The sequence below is a fragment of the Netta rufina genome, assembly GCF_964035555.1.
Source record: "Netta rufina genome assembly, chromosome: 4".
In the NCBI taxonomy this organism is placed as follows: domain Eukaryota; kingdom Metazoa; phylum Chordata; class Aves; order Anseriformes; family Anatidae; genus Netta; species Netta rufina.
In genome coordinates this window covers 17,332,973-17,349,718 of record NC_140127.1, presented here as the reverse complement: position 1 = coordinate 17,349,718, position 16,746 = coordinate 17,332,973, and the positions used below count along the sequence as shown (strand labels likewise).

The window sequence follows — 16,746 nt, the reverse complement described above, 5'->3', positions numbered from 1 at the left end:
AACCTGCTCTACCTGTGCGACCTGCTCTAGGGAACCTGCTTTGGCAGAGGGTTTGAATCCAATGATCTCTTGAGGTCCCTTCCACCCCTACAATTCTGTGATTCTGTGAATATAGGACAGGACAAGCAAGGTACATCATGCACTGTTTCCCTAGCTAGGGAGTAGACTTCATTATGCTAACATGCATGTGAGGCACCCACCTCACACAGTGGCACACCTATGACTGCTCTGAGAAAAACTAAAGTGAGGTATCTGCAGTTGAGAATAAAACGGAGTAACTCTGAGCTGTTGAAGCCATTTTTGTTACTGAAACTATCCTTAGCAAACAGTGGAATAGTCATACTGTAAACGAATACATCTTCACGCAGTACTTGCAGGGCAAGCAGGCGATCAGGCCCAGTCAGCATGGGTTTATGAAAGGCAGGTCCTGCTTGACGAACCTGATCTCCTTCTATGACAAAGTGACGCGCTGGATGGATGAGGGAAAGGCTGTGGATGTGGTCTACCTTGACTTCAGCAAGGCTTTTGACACCGTCTCCCACAGCATTCTCCTCAAGAAACTGGCTGCTCTTGGCTTGGACTGGCGCATGCTTCGTTGGGTTAGAAACTGGCTGGATAGCCTGGCCCAAAGAGTCGTGGTGAATGGAGCCAAGTCCAGTTGGAGGCCAGTCACTAGTGGCGTCTCCCAGGGCTCGGTGCTGGGGCCGGTCCTCTTTAATATCTTCATTGATGATCTGGACGAGGGCATTGAGTGCACCCTCAGTAAGTTCGCAGATGACACCAAGCTATGCGCATGTGTCGATCTGCTTGAGGGTAGGAAAGCTCTGCAGGAGGATCTGGATAGGCTGCACCGATGGGCTGAGGTCAACTGCATGAAGTTCAACAAGGCCAAGTGACGGGTCCTGCACCTGGGGCGCAATAACCCCAAGCAGAGCTACAGGCTGGGAGAGGAATGGTTGGAGAGCTGCCAGGCAGAGAAGGACCTGGGAGTGATGGTGGATAGTCAGCTGAATATGAGCCAGCAGTGTGCTCAGGTGGCCAAGAAGGCCAACGGCATCCTGGCTTGTATCAGGAACAGTGTGACCAGCAGGGCTAGGGAGGTGATCATCCCCCTGTACTCAGCTCTGGTGAGGCCGCACCTCGAGAACTGTGTTCAGTTTTGGGCCCCTCGCTACAAGAAGGACATCGAGGTGCTTGAGCGGGTGCAGAGAAGGGCGACGAAGCTGGAGAGGGGCCTGGAGAACAAGTCCTACGAGGAGCGGCTGAGGGAGCTGGGCTTGTTCAGCCTGGAGAAGAGGAGGCTCAGGGGCGACCTTATCGCTCTCTATAGGTACCTCAAGGGAGGCTGTAGCGAGGTGGGGGTTGGCCTGTTCTCCCACGTGCCTGGTGACAGGACGAGGGGGAATGGGCTTAAGTTGAGCCAGGGGAGTTTTAGGTTAGATGTTAGGAAGAACTTCTTCACTGAAAGGGTTGTGAGGCATTGGAACAGGCTGCCCAGGGAAGTGGTGGAGTCACCATCCCTGGAAGTCTTCAAAAGACGTTTAGATGTAGAGCTTAGGCAAATGGTTTAGTGGGGACTGTTAGTGTTAGGTCAGAGGTTGGACTCGATGATCTTGAGGTCTCTTCCAACCTAGAAATTCTGTGATTCTGTGATTCTGTGATTCCTTTTTGCTGCAATAAGATGGACATTTCACTTAGATGAAGGTCTGGCTTGTGTATCTGCAACATAGATATAAATATCTATTTGCTCCTCTCATGTGCTTTTGTAGATTTTACTCCACATGATTAAGAAATTATTGAAACATATTCTACCCATCATGATGCATATCTCCTCTTAAAGCATTTTACACAGATATTATTTCACATTTTTAATAGGGCAAGATACACTTCATTCTCTCAGAAGCAGGTCTTGAAATCACTAAAAGGAAGTTTCACAAGCGTTACCATATTCTTCACAGCTGACAGTAATTTCAGAAGAACGCCTCCAGCTCTTTAACTGTTTCATTTATAGCTACAGCAAATGTCAATAAAATTAATATGAATGGCAGATCATTTTTTTTTAAGCACTTAAAATTGTAGCAAAGAACAGTGCTCACAGGAGTGCCTCACTGGAATTTATATTCACATAAAGTTATGTTGTAGCTTCTGTGCTATACAAGGACATCGTATTGCCTGAGATTAGGTCCCACCTTGGCTCCTCATTCAGCCAAGTCATCCAGGCCCTTGCACAAACTTTAAAAAAAATTATCTTTGTTCTTTGATGCCAAGCTCAAGAGGTGCTCTGAGCTAGAGATGAGCAAATAAATGACTCTTTTGAAATTAATAATTTCTGTCACAGAATGACTTTTTTTTTTTTTGGTTATGTAGTGTATCCCAGTTATATATGTGCTGTTCCATAAGGATTTTCAGGTTAAAGCTGTTCTTCTTAAAATAGACTTAAATATTTAGGACCTTGAGGCTATGTTTTCTTTCTGTCTTTATATTGCTGTGTAACTGTCTGGGCTAGAAACTTCCTGTAAAAAAAAGGAGAAGTTCAATCAGTCAGCATGATGGAACTTATCAACAGCACCAACAAGAACATAGAAGGCAGCAGTGGCTTGGGGTAGTTATATACATACCAAATGTTGTTTCATCATCTGAAAATGGTATTTGATATCAGATGTTTTTCTCAGGAATTTCATGAAATGATATGACATCCTAGAATAGACAAGCACAAACTAATAGGAGACCGGTGTTCTCACTCCCATTCAACAATTTTTGGAATAGCAATTTAAATCTAGGTCATTTGGATCCTCTATCAGACAGATCCAAATCACCTTTACTTATGAGTAAAAGTTCTATTTCATCCTTATCATGAAGAGTCATTTAAAAAATAAAACCAAAGATAAACATAAAATGTTAACACTTAATAAGAAATATTCTTTATTGTATGACTGTATTCCAATGAGAAGGAATATTCATATTCCAATGAGAAAGAATAACTTAGCTCATAGTTTGAGGATTAATATCTTTCCTTAAGGTATTCAAGGAGTTACATGTATTCTAAACATAACCAAACCAACATCAAGAACTTCACTGTAATCGTTCTTTGCTATGTGGTGACATATAGTCTGTCTGGCTCAGGCACTGAAGCCAATAAGAAGTACAGTCTAGATGCCAAATTTCAAAATATGGCTCTTGACATCTAATAAGGAAGGCAATGCTTTTTCTCCCTTTGCAATGAAAGTCAAATTGTTTAAAAGAGAGCTCTTAACCTAAGCACATTAAAGCAGCCCTTGAAGACTATAAAGCCCACATGATGAATGTTTATTCTCACTGCTACTAATGATGAAGATTCTTTGCTGGAATGATAAGTGGGCTTGGTCTATCTATCACTAAAATGTCAGAAGCGTCAGAAGCTTTGAGGGCAAACTTTTAGCAGTAAGGACAGGAGTTTCTGAAGACCTTCTGGTCTAGTTCTGGCTTTTGTGCAAGGTCAAATCTTGTCATATCTCTTCTGATAACAAAGTAACAGTTTACACCAATATGCACTTTAAATTAAGCTTACATGCAAGTGTAACAGGCAGTAGAGCAAGCAGTGAGCAGAATTCATATTCTACAAAGGCTTATATGATTGGGATTATATAGCCGATTCCAGAAATTGTTTAGATCTTTTAAGATATGGAGTATTTCCAGTATCTGACAGTGTGGTTTACCAGTTCTGAGAAATTTGTTATCTGGAGGACATGATAGCATTTAAGAAAAAAATAGCAATAAGAGATAAGTATACTGTATACTCTCACCATGCTGTACTAAAAATGAAAACATTAACTCATCATTTTGTTAATTACTGTTGTAATCTCATGTTAACTGAATCAGTTTTGAGAATCAGTTGAGGAAGAAACAAATAGAAGTTTATAGCAATTTACAGAAGTAACAGTGAGAGTTCTTGTACAAAGAAAAAAAATAGAAAAAGTTATCAGATGTATTATTGAGAGTTTCTTTTTGGTAAGAAAAGTGGCAAGAAGTATACAAATTTTATTTCTTTACATTTAGGCATATGGGTTAGTGGAATTTAGTGGTATTTTATAACGTTGTAAAATAATTATTTTGAATAATATTGGAGACACTGTATTCTAGGTGCCAACTGTTCAGCTGATATGATTAAATATAACAGTAAACTTCAGTAGAATGACAGATGTTCTTACTGGTGGTGGCTCTTAAGCATGTAAAAAATGCATAAAGGCAAAGATGTGACTCCATTCAAAAGGATGGTGATGTTCTAGATTTTCATTTCAATATAATATTAAATATTATATCTCAATATTAAAATATATTTCAATATTAAGCATTACATTTCAATATAATATTAAATATATATTAAATATAACAGTAAACTTCAGTAGAGTGATGGATGTTCTTACTGGTGATGGCTTTTAAGCATGGGAAAAATGAATAAAGGCAAAAATGTGACTCCATTCAAAAGGATGACGATGTTCTAGATTTTCATTTCAATAGAGTCGAATGGGCTTCGCTATGATTTCTGTAATAGTTACAGTGTTTCGTTTTGTCTTTCATAGATAGCAATATTACTTGAATTCTGATTTTCTTACATGTTGACACTAGAAAACTGTTGTTTTTGTTGGTTCATATGCATGGAAAGAAAGAAATTAGCTTCACTTTTGTTCCACGGCAGGAAAGAGAAGACTACAAAATTGTAGAATCTTGTGTATGACTTTTTCATCTGTAGAGACAATTTACAGGATGGATTTTACATCTTCTGTGTAGTGTAGCCTCTACCAAAGTAAAATCTATGGTTTCCTTGGAAACAAAATTTCATGCCATTTATGACTTTGAAGTTAAAAAAGATTCTTATTCTTTTCTTAGTCATGCTGCATTCTGGCTCTGGAGTCAAACATGACTCTTTGATATAACATGAAAGTTCTGAACGCAACAGAAAACAGATAATGAAAATGAAAACGATAGTCAACTTTTGTTAGGAATCTGAGTTAGAGGATTAATGAAATTGGTACATTTAATATATATATATATGTATTTTCTGCACCTTGAATTCAATAATCAATGGACAAGTGATATAGACTAGAACACATAAACACAAATTAAGTTCCTATCAGAAAACTCATATGTGAATTTGAGCAAATCATATTATTTCACACACACACACACACACACACACACACACACACAAAATGTTTTTAACAAAAAGTTGCCACTTAGAAGAGGTTGAACGGTTGAAAATTCTCAGAAACTTCAAAATGGCTTATTCTAGCAATTTTGAAACCTTTATGATGAAAGTAAAAGAAAGTAAAGTCTAATTACCTAATACCATTAGAAATGAAACCTCATATAATATCATTGGAACATCTGTCAATTCCATCCTCATGTTTAAAGACTTTAGACACAGTTTTCTAATCTGTAGAGTACTATGTAACATCTTCATGTAGATGCCCTTCATCTACTTCCACCAAAGTCAGTCATGGAATATTGAAATTTGGAATACTTACATGGAATACTTACATATTGAAAATTGATCATGAATAGAAACAACCGAGTTTCTATCAGCCTGGAGAAGAGGAGGCTGATAAGAAGAGGGTGACCTTATATAGGTACCTCAAGGTACCTATATATATAGGTATAGGTATATATATATATAGGTATATATAGGTATCTCTATAGGTACCTCAAGGGAGGCTGTAGCGAGGTGGGGGTTGGTCTGTTCTCCCACGTGCCTGGTGACAGGACGAGGGGGAATGGGCTTAAGTTGAGCCAGGGGAGTTTTAGGTTAGATGTTAGGAAGAACTTCTTTACTGAAAGGGTTGTGAGGCATTAGAACAGGCTGCCCAGGGAAGTGGTGGAGTCACCATCCCTGGAAGTCTTCAAAAGATGTTTAGATGTAGAGCTTAGGGATATGGTTTAGTGGGGACTGCTAGCGTTAGGTCAGAGGTTGGACTCAATGATCTTGAGGTCTCTTCCAACCTAGAAATTCTGTGATTCTGTGATTCTGTGAGTTCTATCCTTAGCTTCAATACTGGAACTAGTCAACAGGGGAAAAATAAAAAAATAAAAAAAAAAATTAAAAAAAAAATAAAAAAAAAGAGGAGAATTATTTCATTTCCTCTCTCAACATTGTGGTGGTTTTACCATGCTGGGCAGCTAAACCCCACAACCGCTCTCTCACTCCCCCTCCTTTAGATGAGGAGGGGGAGAAGTAAAGCAAAGAACAACTCACGGGTTGAGATAAGGATAATTTAATTAAAGGGAAATAATTATAATAATTAAATAAAGACTACCATGAACTAAACAATTTAACTAAGGGGAAATAAAAGGGAAAGGGGAAAAAAGGGAGGAAAACAAACAAACAAAATAAATGAAAGCTATATGGAAGTGCAGAGGAAAGAAATTACTCTCTACTTCCCACAAATGAGCGATGATGGACCACGTCCTTGAAGCAAGGCCTCAACGCACGCAGCCGGTGTTCGAGAGGAGGACCGACGTCTTCTCAACGAGAGCCCACCCCTCCCCTCTTCTTCCTGTTTCCACCTTTTATTGCTGAGTGTGACACCACATGGTATGGAATATCCCTTTGATTGGTTTAGGTCAGCTGCCCTAGTGATGTTTCTCTCCTCACTTTTTACCCACCCCCTAGGAGGGTTAGAGAAAGGCCCAATGCTGTGCCACTGCTGCTCAGCAGTAGACACAACACTGGTGTGATAACACTGCTGTTCCAGCTACAAGTGCAGAGTACGGCACTGAATGGGCTGCTGCCGGGAAAGTTAACATTCCAGCCAGACCCAGTACAAACATATACAACATATGCATATGTACTATGATTGGGAACTTGACTGGTAAGATAAAGCTAATAGAAAGTTATAACTCTATGGCTCTAGATGAAGAATAGAAGGGTTCAATACACCTTCCTTGGAAATGTAGTTACATCCTGTACATTTCATGATTTCTTGACATGGTTTTCTTGAAAATAGGTGTGTGGTTTTTTTTTTGTTTTGCTTTTTTCTAAATTGAATGAAATACCCTTTTTTAATTTAATTTTATTTATTTATTTATTTATTTATTACCAAAAAGCAGTGGTTTGTTTGTTTGTTTGTTTTCTTCCTGGACAGTGTAAATGTGTTTGTTTTTTCCCTTCAGTCTTCCCCCAGAAAATACTATTCATGCATCTCCTCAGTCTGCACCTCAGCTTCTCATCTTTAATAAGTGGTTAAAAATTCTTCTGATCTTTAATAAGTGGTTAAAAATTCTTCCTTTCTTCCGCTATTTGTCTGTATATTTTATTCAGATTGTAACCTTCCAAGAGTGGAAACTATTTTTCATTTAATTAGAGGAATGTATAGCACTCTGGATTCAGAGAGGGTAACTAGACCCTATTGTAATATAAAAATTGAAATCCACTATCTATTCACATTAGATTCACATAGAAATTTCATTGGGACAGATGATAATGCACACAGCAACACATTGAAACATACTGACTGCATTGAAATGGTGAGACAGTTGGTATGAAGTATTCACGTATGGCTCTGTCTGTTTTCAGTTTTTCTTCCAAATTATCAAAACTAGGGTGGGGCATGCATCTTAGAAGATAATACTTTAGAAACTATTCCAGAACATTGTCTTAGAGGGGACTGATACTGACAGGAAAATAGTTTTAGAATTATGAATAATAAGGAAAGAATCTAAAACTAATTATTTTATAATTACCTGCTCTCTTCTATATTTAATCCATAAGAATGCTCAGTCATAGGGGCTCTGTCTTTCTTTTTTTTTTTTTTTTTTTTTTCCTTTCTTTTTCCATTTTGCAGTATTGCTCTTGGCTGTTGTTTCTGTTAATTATTTAACTGCTACTTTTATTAAAGATTTACATTAAAATCAGCAATCATGGTGTATACCAGGGCAGACAAGATCAGCAAAACCTTAAAATACATATCTTCTCAGACTAGACAGGTCTTGGACAGAGACAATTCACAGCAATTAATTTTCTATTTAGAGCTTTTTTTTTGAAATTGCTCTATATCCATTTTCTAAAAATTTCTGAAAGTTCATAGGACTCTTGAAAAGAAGCATATGTTTAGAGACATTAATGATATATATGTAACTATTGTCTTGAAAAACTGTGCATTTATAAAAATGTGGACTTATATTTTAATCTATTTTAAATTAATCTTAAAGCATGAACTCTTGACTCAACTTTATGAATTATTTTGTAGTAGTGTGTTGCAGGAAGCACGGCCGAAAGCACGACAGACACACAGTAGAGTCAGATCATGCTCCATTTTATTGCCCGAATAGCCTAACTTTTATAGAGAACTTAACAGGGGTGGACAGTGTTTCACACAAGATTATTGGTCAAAAGCACTCAGACAAACAGCTACAAGAAAACAACCCCACCTGCAAGAAAACAACCCCCTTGTGATTAGCAGTCACATAGACCTTGTCCTTGAGGCCAGCTACTGGTAACAATATTTTCCTGAATTCCTCAATTGGGCGATGTGGGAACACTGTCATGGGAACTTCTCATAGTTGCCCTGGTAGCTTGGTTTGCTCAGCTACAGCAAGCCATGGGATTTTTGCTGTTTCAAGAAATCCCTCAACAATTCCCCCTTCTTCTTTTGAGCAAGCCAAGCCTGACACAGCAGTTTTACAAGTAACTTTTTAGCTATACTTACAACACACAACGATGATTACCACCACCATAAACCAAATCCTTAATCCCCTTGTGATTAAACCCAGCAACCATCTACACTTTGTTTCAAACAAGTCAGTGAACCATTGATTGAAAGGATTGATACCATGTTGAATCTTTCTCATGTGCTCTTTCAGGAAAGTAATGGATTTGTGAATTGACTCATTATGATCAAAAAGGTTTAAACAGTGCATTCCCTTAAAGTCCTCACACCCATGCCTTTGAGCCAAAAGCAAGTAGTCAATAGCAGCTTGATCCTGTAAGAGCACATGTCGCAGACTATTTTGATCTGGTAACATCTCCTCAAGTTATCTCTGTCGTGGCATAGGCTTGCTTCTCGGCCCAGCATACCAATTTTTCTAAGTTGCTACGTGCAGCCGCAGATGCCACTCCAGGCACTAAAATTGCCAATGCTGCAACCCCACACAGTTCAACATTATCATTGCAATCCGGTGCAAGCAATGCCCATTTATGTCTAGTGGTCTCACGCAACTGTAACAAGCTAGGAGCAAATACAATGAGTTTATCTAAGTAACATGGACATCTGATAGCATTTGCAGCAATACTTTGCCAGGCCCCATCCCCACAAATCAGAGAAACATCAGGAGGTAAGGCCAAAGCTGTACAATTGTTCCAAACACTGTAGTTGTTACCCCTTGTCTCCGTGCCATAAGCCCCTAAACCCTGCTTAGCAGTGTCATTGTAAACACGGGTGTTATTTGTATTTCTGTACCCGTATGGCCCTTTCCAGGTTCCTGTAGCAGGATCCATCTGATAACCACGGCTACATTCACATTTGTAGCCACCTTTCAGGTTGATACAGATTTGACTACAGCTACCAGGGTTTTGGCATTCATCGATATCTCCACAGTTTCTCTTGTCTACAAACTCAAACCCAGCTGGACAGTCACATTCATTTATGGGCTCATCACCCCAGTCCTTGCAGTCTCTCTGCTGGTTACACACTTTATTGATATCTATGCATTCTCCACTTCTGCACTTGAATTTGCCAGGTCCAGAGCACTGAATAACATGGTTACAGTTTGCTGCATCAGTGCCATCCAGACAGTCTCTCACACCACTGCACTGCCTACTCCCATGGACACAGTTCCCATCTTCACATCTGAACTGGTCTGGCCTGCAGGTCCGAGAAGGGCAGTTAATTTCATCACTTCCATCCTTGCAATCAGGATCTCCATCACATCGCCACTTCTTGTGGATACATTCACCTGAGCTGCACTGCACCTCACTCGTAGCACACTTCACTGGAGGTGCAGGCTGGCGGCCACACTGCTCCAAAGATTCATCCGAGTGGTTGGAGCAGTCAGCATCATCATCACACACCCAGCTGATAGGGATGCAGGTAGAACTCTTGCACTGAAACTCATGAACACCACAGGTAGGAGGTGCACACTCCAACTCATCGCTACCATCACTGCAGTCATCTTGAACATTGCAGACAAAGCTTTTGGAGATACATTGCCCACTACTGCATGTGAATTCTGCTGCACTACAAGTCACAATGCCACAATTCTCTTCATCTTCTCCACTGTCACAATCCTTTTCACCATCACATTTCCAGGACACTGGGATACACTGGGTTGACTGAGGACCACAGCTGATTTCATTTACCCGGCATGCTCTCATATGACACAGCTCAGCACTCTCATCAGACCCATTTTCACAGTCCGGATCCCCATCACACTGCCATCTATTTGGCACACACTGACCACTGTTGCACACAAAGTCAGATTCAGCACACATCTTCACACAAGCACTCTCATCACTGCCATCTGAGCAATCTTCACATTTTGCTCTAGCACCGTCGGCAGCAGTGCACAGGCAGGCGAGGGCGAGCAGCAGGCAGAGTGCCCCGCAGCGCGGCAGCACCCACCGCCGCCCTGCACCTGTGTCACTTATACTACTCCTATTACCCGTGCTGTTAGTGTCAGTGGCATCCTCCTGGCACCGTTTCCGTCTTTGTCGCCCCTTACTCTCCCCCTTTTCTTTTTGCCACTGACCATTCACCACAAATGGATGAGACACATGATTACTAGTTAGGAAAGAGAGTGTAACGTCTGCTATACGGCTGCAGGCCGTGCCAGCTGCAACCCTAGAAGCTGTTTGTGAACGAGCCTGCCGGTGGTCATTTGGCAGTGTAATCTGCGTCTCTGCTCTCCTGCCCTGCAATAGAGCTAAATCGTCATTAATAGTCTGTAGAATGTGGCAACCCCACGGAATGTTATCCAGAAACATAGTTATAACACCGATCTGGGGACGAATAGTCTTTTTTTGCATTGCAAGATAACTTCTTATAAAAAGAATGCCAGAGAGAAGCAGCACAGCCGCTGCTGCCGCTGTCTCCATGGTTACGTCAGACAGGCTGCAGGGTCCTGATCTCCGCCCCTCTGCTCTGTGCCGACTCGCCACACGGTGAGGGTCGGCTGCCGTTGTCCACTGACGCCTCTGGTCTCCCGTAGCAACTCGACTCCGGACGGCCTGCGCCGCAGTGTGATCACGTCAATTTCCCGCGGCCCTCCGCAAATTCCACGTCCCGCCGCAACTCTAATTCCCGCGGCCCTCCGCAAATTCCACGTCTCGCCGCAACTCCGTTTCCCGCGGCCCTCCGCAAATTCCACGTCTCGCCGCAACTCCGTTTCCCGCGGCCCTCCGCAAATTCCACGTCCCGCCGCAACTCCGTTTCCCGCGGCCCTCCGCAAATTCCACGTCCCGCCGCAACTGTAATTCCCGCGGCCCTCCGCAAATTCCACGTCCCGCCGCAACTCTAATTCCCGCGGCCCTCCGCAAATTCCACGTCCCGCCGCAACTCCGTTTCCCGCGGCCCTCCGCAAATTCCACGTCCCGCCGCAAGTCCGTTTCCCGCGGCCCTCCGCAAATTCCACGTCCCGCCGCAACTCCGTTTCCCGCGGTTTTCCGCGTGTCTCAGCGGGAATACCACGCCTCACCGTGAGTCCTGTGTACCGTGTTTCTGGGCCGGTGTCCGGTCCGCTCAAGCGCCGGTCGGATGGGCGCTCCGAAGTCCCGACGGCGCGGCGAGGTCGCGGCGCCGCTGGTCCCGGCGCCGCTGGCCTCCTGGTCTACCTGCGTTCGGATGTGCCGGCGCCGCTGGTGTCCCGCTGCGCTGCGATGTTTGTCCCGGCGAAGCTGCGATGTTCCGTTCGGGTCCTGTTCAGGTCTCAGCCTGTTCGGGCGCCATATGTTGCAGGAAGCACGGCCGAAAGCACGACAGACACACAGTAGAGTCAGATCATGCTCCATTTTATTGCCCGAATAGCCTAACTTTTATAGAGAACTTAACAGGGGTGGACAGTGTTTCACACAAGATTATTGGTCAAAAGCACTCAGACAAACAGCTACAAGAAAACAACCCCACCTGCAAGAAAACAACCCCCTTGTGATTAGCAGTCACATAGACCTTGTCCTTGAGGCCAGCTACTGGTAACAATATTTTCCTGAATTCCTCAATTGGGCGATGTGGGAACACTGTCATGGGAACTTCTCATAGTTGCCCTGGTAGCTTGGTTTGCTCAGCTACAGCAAGCCATGGGATTTTTGCTGTTTCAAGAAATCCCTCAACAGTAGTGAATCTGAATACCGTCTGAATATCATTATTTAACAACCCAGCACATCAGGTTCTGATGTTCAAGTTCCTGTGACATTAGTGGGTAGAGAATTTAATCAAGAGACTATGTATGTGGATGCAATCAAGCATGGCTGTGCATATCCAGATTCACTCCTTTGGGATGATACATACCAATAAGCTGCAGTCCTTTTTCTTAAAGGCAAATATGTTACAGCTGATTGTCAATGATGTCATAAATGAGCAAAAACAGCTTCTAACAGACGTTAGGAATAAGTAAATGGCAACGATGGAACTACATGAACAAAGATGCAAAGGTATGAGTATGTTTCTTAAAAGACTAAGCAAAAACACATAACCATGACAAAATAATTACAATGTATGGAAATATTTACTTTGCTTAAATATTCGTCTTTTAATATTACAAGGATGAAAACATTCCAGTGTCATACCAGAGTCATACAAATGGATGAAAATGAAAATTCAAAATAAGAAACTACAATTTCTACTATGTCTATGCATGAAAGAGTAAAATGATACACAGAACTTACTGACCAAACACCTAGAACATACCATGAAAGATTCTAAACATTAAAATTAATTTCAAATCTACTGTCATTTGCCATCTTTATAAAAACCTTCAGCCTCAGAAGCTCAGCTGCAAATCATGTGGATCAAACAGGCAGTTAACTTTTTCTGACAGTCCTTCATTTCCTTTAGAATGAGAAAAGCTCACAGTTTTACACACAGCCCATACATGTTATCTCTGCCTTAATGCTTATGTATTATATCTTAATATAAGATATCCAGAACAAACATCTTTTTATAAGGCTGCACAAGATACCCACCTCTTGATCCACCTGGAGAAACACTTGAAATACTATAAAGATCTCTTAATAACTTTTATTTTTCATTCTTGTACCCCAAGATACACCCTATGGACTTAAGATTAAGCCCTCAGGACCTTCCCTGATTATTCTCCTTCCTACTTCCACCAACTTCCCTCATCCTGCATATCATTCCTTGGTATTTCAGTCATGCCCACTGACAGCTTCATGTAGCTTCTGTCCAAACATTCTTAATTGCTGCCGGGAGCAAAGGTGGAGATATTAATAAGGAGGAAAGTAGTCAGTAGTCAAATAAAATGTAGAAAACAAAAGCTTAAAGCGGGGAATTAAAACATAGTCTTAAAATATATTTAATTGCTACCATTTAGATGAAGGGTATGGTTCTAATATAGAACTAATCAGAAAGTATATTTTGCCAAGAAAAAAGGAAATGAAATGGAATGTAGTTGAAACAGCACAAAGAGAAACCAATATACACTGATCAGACTTTCCCAGTGGTTGAGGAAAATGATTTTATTGCAACTACAGTTCTTCACAGCAGTGTTATGAATCATGTGGATTATATCTAATAGAGATTCCTAAACAATACATCTGCATTTCTAACACATCAGAGACCTTTCCTAGTTGTCACTAACAGATATCTCTTCCTCTCCTCTTCTTTTTCATTGCCAATTACTAAAAGGGCTTGTACACATTTTATAGAGGCTGTTACTACCAGGCAAGGAAAAATGAATGCTTTTCCTCCTGATATGTCAAGGTTTCCCAATATTATAAAATTACATTTATCCCTTTCCTAAAGAAGTATATATGGGTATATTATGGGAAGTATAATGGGTTTTATAACCATTCATTAGTTGATAGCTTTCTGGGATTTTATTCGGACTGAACTTTTTTCCCTTCTACACCAAAAAAAAAGAAAAAAAGAGAGAGAGAGAGAGATTAACCCTTGTCATCAACATTTGTGCTTTATATCTTTCTATCTTTATTTGATTATTTATATCTTTATATCCTTATATCATTTGTGCTTTATATCTTTATATCTGTATTTTATATCTTCCTGTACACTGGCTGATCTACCTGTTCGAAACATCTAAGTTAAATGAATGTAGTTCATTGCTAACCCTTCATAGAGAGCAGAACAAATAAATGATAAATCACTTTGGATGGAAACATTTTTAGGCTGAAAGCCCCAAAATCTATATAATTCAATGCAAAATGGAAAATAAAAATAAAATAAACCACAAACTGGAGTGCTTTTTTTTTATTTTATTTTATTTTATTTATTTATTTATTTTTTTATTTCTTTCTCCAGGCAGCAGGTCATGATATAAGCAGAAAATGATAGCTTATTTAACTGTTCTTGGATGACAATGACTTGTATAGTTCACAGTTTAGGCATGTCTTAGGCATGTTTAGTGTAACCTCATCTGCAAAACAAGTGTGTATATGGTAAATGTATATTATTTGCCACATTTGCCTGTATCTCTAAGCAAGTACAGAATTGCTAGGTGATAGACTGATTTCTGTATCAGCTTAAAACCCACAGCAACAATAATGCAGATTGTTCTGGAATGTGAAATCACAGTAGACGACAAGGTTAATTAAACGAACTCTAGAGAACAAGCACTAGTAAATCAGAATTACTATGAGACATTTGACAAGGCATGGAATGGCCAAATTCAACATCTGATCAAGGAGATAATTGTATGATCTCTGCATGCACTTTGAGCACTTGAAGCTGACTCCCAGAAAGTCAAATCTCAAGTGTACAAATCTTTTGAAATATTATTACAGGCACTACATTATTACAGGACACATTATTATTACAGGACATGATGAGAAGTAATATTTCTCACATTGGTGCAACATGATTCACTAATGTTAATAGCCTATTCCAAATCTAGAATGTATCTACCAAAAACAGGAAGAAAGGAAATATTCCATCTACAAAATGAGGCAGATGTATGTCCAAAATGTAAGAACTCAAATGGTGGACACTGAGCACCACTACAGACATGCAGCATCAGCTGGTCCAAAGCTGTAGGCGCAAGCCGTACTAGGAGCACATTGGTCCGCCTACACAAACTTACCCATGTTAGGAGGCCAGAAATAAGGAAATCACTGACAGCCTTTCCAGTCATGATTACACATCACACTGTTATTAAAGAGCGTTACGTCAGAGCATGCCCTTGTTTCAAGGTAGTTGCATCCATAACAAGAAATAAAGCAAGGCCAAAGTATAGGCCTCTAGCCATCTGGTCTGTTTAGTTGTTACCATACTTCCTGGCTGCAAAACAACAACTTTTAAGAGAAAGTATGGGCAAAACAACACCAGGCTTATTTCTTTTTAGACTACAGAATCTTCAGTACGATCCCAGAAGATTTTCCAGCCTCAAGTCTCCCATATAGCCCCAGACTACACCCCAGAAAATGCTCCATGGTGGGCAAACTTCACTCTATGGTACCGCTACACAGCTTTCACATTCATGTCGGGCACTCTGAACTGCAAATATCCACTCCGTAGTCCCGTAGTCAAAGTACGAGTTTCCCTTTGGGACACATGGGGACCACATGTGGCCTGTGAAAGGACAGGGAAAAATTCAGTATACCATTAATTCAGACATTTGAGGCCACTTATATCTGATAATCGTCTGTGGCCCTGTTGTGTTTAAAAGGGATAATGTAGTTTACAAGTGTCAAGGTTAGCTCCAGCAGTGGTCCAGGTTGCAAAAGACTGGGAAACAGGGATATGGATGTACAAACCCCTAACAAAATAGAAACCAAGTACCAGACAAAGTACAGTACTACAACACAATATAAAAAATAAAATAAAATAAAATAAATAAAATAAACATTTACAACAATAGGAACCAGAAGTTTTAACGAATATATAAGCAGGTAAATATCAATAGATATTAAAATAAAAAGGAAAGACAGGTAAAATTCTAAATAGTATGAATTTGCATTAATTTAAATTTCATTTCAATGAAAAAGTAAATATTTTTTCTAAATGCTAATAACAATGAAGTAGAAGAAGATATTTTGTTATGGAATTATATTATTGAAGTACTAATCCATCTTTTGAAAAATGTTATTCTTCTGCAAGTTTGGGAAGAATGTATTCTTTCATTCAGTTTTCAGTTTGTTCAGCTCAATAACAACTACATTCAAAGACGGAAAATCAAATAAGATCAGAACAAAAAAAAAAAAAAGAAGGAAAACGCTTTTTTTTTCACTGTTTCAATCTGAAAATATAGTAAGGTACATGGTAGTGAGATCTTAGAGAGTTCTAAAACCTTGAAGGAACTGGCAGTGACATTTGCTTTAAATTATTTGAATCAATTTATTATTTTTTATGTGTCTGTGGTCAAAATATAATTTGATGTGGTGTTGGGAATCTATTCCTGTCAGATGTTATCTTTCTTGTGATTTTTCACTGGATGAATCAATGTTATTCTGAAGTACTTCAGGGCCTCCTGAACTTATGTTCACGCTGTGACTGAGGTTTTGTGGGTCTGATTTTACACTTGAATGGCAATTCTTTGGATGCATCTCTGATGAAAAAGTGTATAGCAAGTAGCAGCAGGGCATTCCCAGCC

The 16,746-nt window shown here is 40.2% G+C and overlaps 1 protein-coding gene across 1 annotated transcript in view; it reads right to left on the bottom strand.

The window, feature by feature from the left end:
- Positions 1-15,635, bottom strand: part of LOC311208992 (very low-density lipoprotein receptor-like) — a gene marked incomplete at both ends in the record, with an annotated part of 36,134 nt that extends 20,499 nt beyond the window's left edge. The window contains 3 exons of the mRNA XM_084286042.1: positions 9,432-10,660; positions 11,681-11,900; positions 15,619-15,635. Of these exons, the coding sequence (XP_084142168.1) occupies positions 9,432-10,660; positions 11,681-11,900; positions 15,619-15,635 (1,466 nt within the window). The remainder of the gene's footprint in view (positions 1-9,431; positions 10,661-11,680; positions 11,901-15,618) is intronic.
- Between the last annotated feature and the right edge of the window lie 1,111 nt (positions 15,636-16,746).